General features: G+C 45.3%; 1 protein-coding gene across 1 annotated transcript; it reads left to right on the top strand.

Annotated features, from left to right (window-relative positions):
• Positions 1 to 1,170: 1,170 nt before the first annotated feature.
• LOC108437875 (somatostatin receptor type 2) lies at positions 1,171 to 5,026 on the top strand. Its single transcript, XM_017715285.2, has 2 exons — positions 1,171 to 1,352; positions 2,922 to 5,026. The coding sequence occupies exon 2, from the start codon at positions 2,969 to 2,971 to the stop codon at positions 4,082 to 4,084; it is 1,116 nt and encodes a 371-aa protein (XP_017570774.1). The 5' UTR covers positions 1,171 to 1,352; positions 2,922 to 2,968; the 3' UTR covers positions 4,085 to 5,026.
• The last annotated feature ends 2,931 nt before the right edge of the window (positions 5,027 to 7,957 follow it).

Here is a 7,957-nt window from a genome sequence, read left to right as displayed (position 1 = left end):
TGTCTGTCTCTCTCTCTCTCCCCCCCCTCCTTCTCTCTCTCTCTCTCCCCCCTTTCTCTCTCTGTCTGTCTCCCCCCCCCCTCTCTTTCTCTCTCTGTCCTTCTCTCCCTCTCCCCCTCCTTCTCTCTCTCTCTCCTCTTTCTCTCTCTGTCTGTCTCTCTCTCCCCCCCTTTCTCTCTCTGTCCTTCTCTCCCTCTCCCCCTCCTTCTCTCTCTCTCCTCTTTCTCTCTCTCTGTCTCTCTCTCTCTCCCCCCCTCTTTCTCTCTCTGTCTGTCTCCCCCCCTTTCTCTCTCTGTCCTTCTCTCCCTCCCCCCCTACTCTCTCTCCCCCCCCCCCCCTTCTCTCTCTGTCTGTCTCTCTCTCTCTCCCCCCCTTTCTCTCTCTGTCTGTCTCTCCCCCCCTTTCTCTCTCTGTCTGTCTCTCTCTCTCTCCCCCCCCTCCTTCTCTCTCTCTCTCTCCCCCCTTTCTCTCTCTGTCTGTCTCCCCCCCCCTCTCTTTCTCTCTCTGTCCTTCTCTCCCTCTCCCCCTCCTTCTCTCTCTCTCCTCTTTCTCTCTCTGTCTGTCTCTCTCCCCCCCTTTCTCTCTCTGTCCTTCTCTCCCTCCCCCCCTTCTCTCTCTCTCTCCCCCCCCCTTCTCTCTCTGTCTGTCTCTCTCTCTCTCCCCCCTTTCTCTCTCTGTCTGTCTCTCTCCCCCCCTTTCTCTCTCTGTCCTTCTCTCCCTCCCCCCTCCTTCTCTCTCTCTCTCTCCTCTTTCTCTCTCTCCCCCCTCCTTCTCTCTCTCTCTCTCCTCTTTCTCTCTCCCCCCTCCTTCTCTCTCTCTCTCTCCTCCCCCCCTCTTTCTCTCTCTGTCTGTCTCCCCCCCCCTCTTTCTCTCTTTCTGTCCTTCTCTCCTACTCTCCCGCTCTCTCTCCCTCTCCCTCTCTGTCTGTCTCTCTCCCCCCCTTCTCTCTCTCTCTCTCCTCTTTCTCTCTCTCCCCCCTCCTTCTCTCTCTCTCTCTCCTCTTTCTCTCTCCCCCCTCCTTCTCTCTCTCTCTCTCTCTCTCTCCTCCCCCCCTCTTTCTCTCTCTGTCTGTCTCCCCCCCCTCTTTCTCTCTTTCTGTCCTTCTCTCCTACTCTCCCGCTCTCTCTCCCTCTCCCTCTCCCTCTCTCTCCCTCTCTCTCTCTCTCTCACTCTCACTCTCTCTCTCTCTGCGCGCTCCCTCCTCCCGCCGTTACGGATCTCTCCTCATTCTCTGTGTCATCGCAGAGCGGTCAGCACTCATCCCCCAGAGCAGGAGAAACAAAATATCACTCAAAAGAATTTCACCATAATGGTATGGATTACGCCACCGCTCTGCTGCGCTCTCTCTGAAGGTAAGAAACCGAATGCCTGTATGTAAACTAACACTTCGGGAGCGCGGAGTTAGAATGTCAGAGAAATTTCTCTGAAAAATACTTCAATTCGTTCATTGATTTAACTGAGTTCAGTTCATAATTCCAAAGACGGATAAAGCCTAACAGCTTATGTTCGTTAACTTTGATCAGTTGAGTTATGAGTAAAGCTCTGATACTGTTATTATTAATACATTAGACTGATTCTCAGACAGAACAGGGAGTGGGACTTGTTCACCTTTTCATGAGAAATCTGATTTACTTTCATTAAGTGTCTGGAAAGACTCCTGAACCTGTACGTCTGCTGCAGAGATTTCTCTGCATAATCCTTTTATCTCTTCATACAATAAAAAGCTGTGAACCACCTGTAAGCCTGGCAAGATAACAGTCTAGACTAGGTTACCTACTTTTCCCTTCTATAATAAGGACACCTTTTGTTGCTTAATTGCCGCAATTATTTTTATATATTTATATATTTGAAAATGTAAAAAGAGATTAACTTAAATAATGCAAGCACATTACTTTGATGTGAGCACAGAACAGGCGTTGAGCAAGCACCTCAACAAAACAACTCAGCGTCGAGGTCCAACAGCTTTCACCCTCCAGAGACAGTGATGAACTATCGTAATAAAACGCTTGATTTTGACATCCTGCCTGCCTCAGAGCCCCTCCTCCTCAGCTCAAAATGACACGCCATTTCAATTTTGTTGAGCTGCAGCTTGGAGAACTGCATTTTGCCCCATACCCATTTCAATTACATAAACATGATTAATTCAGTGTAAACACACTCCCCCCTGTCAGAGGCTGTGACGGCACCAGGGACCTTTGCCTTGCAACTCTGTTTAACTAACTGAGGATATTGTAAAGCAAAGGGCAAGGCTTGCGCAGGTCACTGCCAGAGGACTGAGCAGGATGGCAATAAGAGCCATTTCCATTCCGTGCTTGTTTAAATGTAAGGGTTAATATGCCAAGCCGCATGCAGCGCAGTCTAACAGCTGCACTGTTCACTGCATTTTGGCCAGCTGTGCTTAGAAAAATGTATCTTTGGGACTTGATCGGGTTTGCACAGATGAGTATTAGTGCAGCTCCTCTCTGAGAAGACTTACGAGCTGTATTTCTATATGATTGTTTGATTTTACTCCATTTAGAAGAATATTTTATATTATTCTATAACTCTGACTAAGCAACCCCTGAAAATGGGTTACATGAGGGAACAGGTAATATAGCCACTCCTTGACCAACTGCAATAAGGGTTATTTAATTTTCCTTTCAATATGGAAAGAATGGTAAAAACTCTGCTCAGCTTCATCAAAAATAACATCAATCATCAGCAATCAGGCTACGATAGATGAATGTCAGCTCTTATCAATCCATATCTGGGGCACTATGCACTTTCACAAGGCACCAGAGTCAATGAGGATCATACGGTCAACAGAGGGATGATATTTGTTTGGTAATAGAGAAGGACAGGCTGAGCAATAGTAGGGCTGGATGTATGTGGCCCCAGTTCTATATGTGGTTCACTCACCTTGCCCTTTCCTTTCCATTCAGGTGACATGACATATTCAAGAATGTCAGGAATCTGAGGGGGCGGCACCATGGATCCTTGGATATTTCCATCCTCGCCCCCCAACCTGTCTGAGCCCCTCATGTATGACAGCTTCGTTCTGAGCAATGACTCAGACGAGGGCCTGAGGAATGCCACGGACCACGGTTTCACCAGGACCAGCACAGTGGTCATCACCTTCATCTACTTTGTGGTTTGCGCCGTAGGGCTTAGTGGCAATGCTCTGGTCATCTACGTCATCCTGCGCTATGCTAAGATGAAGACGGTGACCAATATCTACATCCTCAACCTGGCTGTGGCTGATGTGCTTTTCATGTTGAGCCTCCCCTTTATCGCCATCCAGCTAGCCCTGGTCCACTGGCCCTTTGGTGCAGCGCTGTGCCGTGTGGTCATGACCGTTGACTCTCTTAATCAGTTCACCAGCATCTTCTGTCTGATGGTGATGAGCATCGACCGCTACTTGGCTGTAGTGCATCCCATCAAGTCTACTAAGTGGAGGAAACCCCGGGTGGCCAAGACCATCAACTTGGCAGTGTGGGTGGTCTCCCTGCTGGTCAACATGCCCATCGTCATCTACAGCGGCTTGATCACCAAGCCAGGCGGTTGCTTCTGTACCATTGTGTGGCCTGAGCCGGAGGAGGCCTACTACACAGCCTTCATGTTCTACACCTTCTTTTTGGGCTTCTTCTTGCCCCTGATGGTCATTTGCCTGTGCTACCTGCTCATCATCATCAAAGTGAAATCTTCAGGGATACGAGTGGGCTCCTCCAAGAGGAAGCGCTCGGAGCGGAAGGTGACACGCATGGTCTCCATTGTGGTAGCCGTGTTCGTGTTCTGTTGGCTGCCGTTTTACGTATTTAACGTGACATCTGTGACGGGCACCATCAGCACGACGCCCATTTTGAGGAGCACCTTTGCCTTTGTGGTGGTTCTGGGATACGCCAACAGCTGTGCCAATCCCATCCTGTATGCCTTCTTGTCGGAGAACTTCAAGAAGAGCTTCCAGAACGTTCTGTGCCTCAAAAAGGTAGGTGGCCTGGATGAGATCGAGCGCAGTGACAGCAGGCAGGACAAGTCGCGGATGATGAACGACCCCACAGAGACTCAGAGCACGCTTTTGAATGGAGACCTGCAGACCAGCATCTGAGAGAGAGGAGCCAATCACTCCTAAACCTATAGGTGCACATACGAACACTGCACTTACTTGTGCAAGAAACAGATGGACAAGGAAGTTCAGAGAGAAACTGAGCAGGAGGAAGACTGTCGAATAAGACCAACAGATGGTCTAAGTGCCACTCTACAGGCATTCTCAGTAAGTGTGCTGGTCAATTTCTCCAATTCAAAAATGCGAACCACATGACTGAACCTTTTGTGCAGTGCTCGGTCATCTTGAACCTTTTCAAAAATGGAAGGAAAACTCATCTGGAACATTTTAAGATATTAAAACAGAGTTTAATTCCTGCATTCTGATGGCCCTGCATACCTAAAAGTACCAGTTCACAACGACCATGAGGGTCATGCTGACAACAGATACTCATGAATCCCTGCCACACAAGGAGTCAAGGTTTGCATGTAGCTCAGAAAGTGCTCCTGGAACATCTCTAGGAGACCCATGTATGGAGAACTCTCACAAATCCAACACTATTAACTCATCTATCCATTTTGATGGATGGATTTGCTTTTCTCTGAAGGGGAAAGACTGAAGGAACTACCACTCTTCTGATTGAGAGTTCTCAAATTGTTATTATTTTAAGTGCCACCTCTGAAAAATGAAGGTGCCCCCAAGCGCGGCACCACTTATGAATGTTTATCGTCTACAGAATGGGACTGAATGCCTATGTTTATGTGACTTAGCCAGAATGTACAGTTTTGTATTTTTCTCTTTCTGCTTCGAGACGTGATTCATTCACACACGTAATGTGATGTAGAATAGTGAACAGTATTTGCTGAGACCTGGTTCAAGTGACCTGTTCCTCTCTTATCCTTATGTAGCCTGCCTAGAGTGTTTGATGGCATAACTGCTGGCTTAACACTAACCAAACTGCTGCTAGACTGTATAGACTCGTGCATTCAAAGATGACATCGTCTAGTTCTTGTTGTGTGTATTAACTTCTTTCAGCGGACCTTAGCATTCTTGGTTATTTACTAAACTGGATGTCGTTCAGATAGAAATTTATTTTAAAAATATACATGAATGATCAGAGCTATGGTCATTTATGATGGACACCACGAGTTACGTTCGGAGATGTAAATAGAATTACAGTTAGAGAGCATCTTACGCCGTAGTCTTGTATATAAAACAAAAAAGAAAGAAAGAGATGTGTGTTGTGGGAAGTGACCTCGTCCCACAATTCCTAAGATAAAGTTTTCCTGATGTTTCTTTCCTCGCGATGTGAGCACCTACAAACACACACACACACACACACACACACACACACACACACACACACACGCACATATACACACACACTCATACACACACATACACACTCACACATATACATACACACACACACTCACGCACGCACTCATACACGTACACACACACACATACATATACACACACACTCTTACATTCACACACACACCCAGACACGCGCACACATATACACACACACACACGCATACACTCACGCACACACATATACATATACACACACACACTCATACACACAGATACACACACACGCATACACTCACGCACACACATATACATATACACACACACACACTCATACACACACACATACACACTGACACATATACATACACACATGCACTCATACACGTACACACACACACACCCAGACACTCGCACACATATACACACACACAGACACTCACACATATACACACACACCCAAACGCTTGCACACATATATACACACACACACACACACACACACACACACACATATGGTGACATACCTTTCGAGGGCAGCCATGAGAGGACGGAGCACCAGAGTGTGGAGAAGTCTCTCCAGCAGCTCTCTCCAGTCCTCACGGAGATGTCAAATTGTGAAGGGCTAGAACATGCACCCTCCTGGGTTCTCATGTTCCTTCTGATCGCAGCTTCATTCACTCCTCTCATCCTCACAACCCATGCCTGCTGTGTGAGTTGGTCCCTGTTAATAACGAATAGCAGGTTACTGGTGTGATAACTTCTCTCTGTGCAAGGTTTACTTGTCGTTCGTGTGCCTTCTCCCCTGCTTGGTGTGAAGATACTCTATTTAAACAGAGTGAAAAGCTGCTTATGGGAAGCTGTTGCTGCTTTTAATCTACAATTTCTTGATACCAGTGAAAATGATATGAAAACAAGTAAGAAATGAATTCTGACGTGTCAAAATCGAACCTCTACTACTAGGAACAGTTTTAGCATGTAGGAACTGACTCACTAGTAGGAACCTGTACATTTTTCCCCATATAGCAAAGTTTCAACAGCTGCTACAAACCCATGTCTCATTTACAATAAGGTCATATCTGCTGAAAACGAGAAAATATTGTTTAATTGACGGACAAAATCAGATTCTCATAAATAAACTGTAGTTTGCTTCAGCCAAAGCTGGCTAATATTTACCTCGATACACAGATTAAGTGTTGCAGCTTTGCGGTGATTGGACTGTGACCAAATATTAGTGACCAAAATTTAATAAAGGGGCCAGGAGTAAGAGACGGCAGATAGTTTTCAGAAAGGACAGTAAAAAATCAGGAGATTACTGATCAAAATATTCCACAGAGTAAAAATGTGCTTTTCACTGTAATATCTCTTCGCACAATTCCATGCATCCTTGCACCCACTTACTGAAAAGGCAAGCTCCGCCCTGCTTTTCTCAATGTCAATAACATTTTGATGATACAGATCCAGTAATTACATGCTCAAGGGAAAATCCTACTGGATAGAGATGAATTATTAAAATCAAATCGAGTAAAAACAAAATTCTTACAATTGTAATCATTAGAAAGTCAGGCAGGCTTAAGGAATGTTTACTTGTGAAAACAAAAACGGCTGATGCCGTTAAGAAAAGGCCTTCTTACGGAATTCTTACGTGCTCAAATACAATTCCCACTGGTCCAATTTCAATGTTGACCTTCAGTATTGAGTGTTTTGAGTGTTTCGCGTGTTAAACTGTGTTTGTTTACTGGCAGTCATAGCATTTCTTTGATTTGATTGATGTTAAGAAACAAATGAAAGCTTGTCACACTAAAGCACGTTTCCCTCAGTTCTGCATCTCACGCACTCCAACGACACCTCATGACTGTCGCTTGAGGTAAAGACTCTGAAACTGGTTCAGTCGGCAAAAGCACTGCCAGCTGTACATATTTAAAGCATGACCATCATATTTACTGATAGAAACCAAGTGTAGATACTGTAGTCAATGCTTTCACCATCACAGGTCCACAAACCATAAATGTCACTGATATATGTTCCTTGGCTTGGACAGAGCTCTGACTTTTAGCTGTCTACTCCATATGTTATGAGAGCAATTCAAAAAAATTCACTTTTCTTGCATAAAATGGGGCTGATTATTAAATATTAAAACATTTTTTGAAAAGTAATCTGTGCAGGGGTCATTTTGGGTATGTTGCCCTGAGGCAACATTGTGCAACAATGAGAAGCTGGTCAAATCCATCCCACTGTCACAGTTGTTGCTTCTAGGCAACAAACATACTTGTGCAAATTCTCGTAACAAAAGAAAAATGACACTGAACGTTAAAAACGAGGTTTAAAAGTGCGCACTAGAGACAGGGTGACCAGGAACATGCTTTTAGTTGACATACTCAAACTGTTCCCTTTAAACCCTGTCATCGTCTTTAAGTATGAATACTGTTATTGAAACCTGAGGAAAATGGGTTTGTTGCCCTGAGGCAACAAGCATTGTGAGCATTGTAGATAGAGGATTAATTCTGTGGAGGTTCTTTAAGCTTTACACTGTTTTTTTACACTGATTTTTCTTTTGTGGAGCCAAAAGTAGTTCTAGACAGGGGTGTCCAGTCTTTCATGCAGGTTTTCATCCCAAAC

This window comes from Pygocentrus nattereri, chromosome 14, assembly GCF_015220715.1.
Source record: "Pygocentrus nattereri isolate fPygNat1 chromosome 14, fPygNat1.pri, whole genome shotgun sequence".
Taxonomy (NCBI): Eukaryota; Metazoa; Chordata; class Actinopteri; order Characiformes; family Serrasalmidae; genus Pygocentrus; species Pygocentrus nattereri.
The sequence above is the reverse complement of the archived record's forward strand: the minus strand, read 5'-3'. Positions and strand labels throughout refer to the sequence as shown.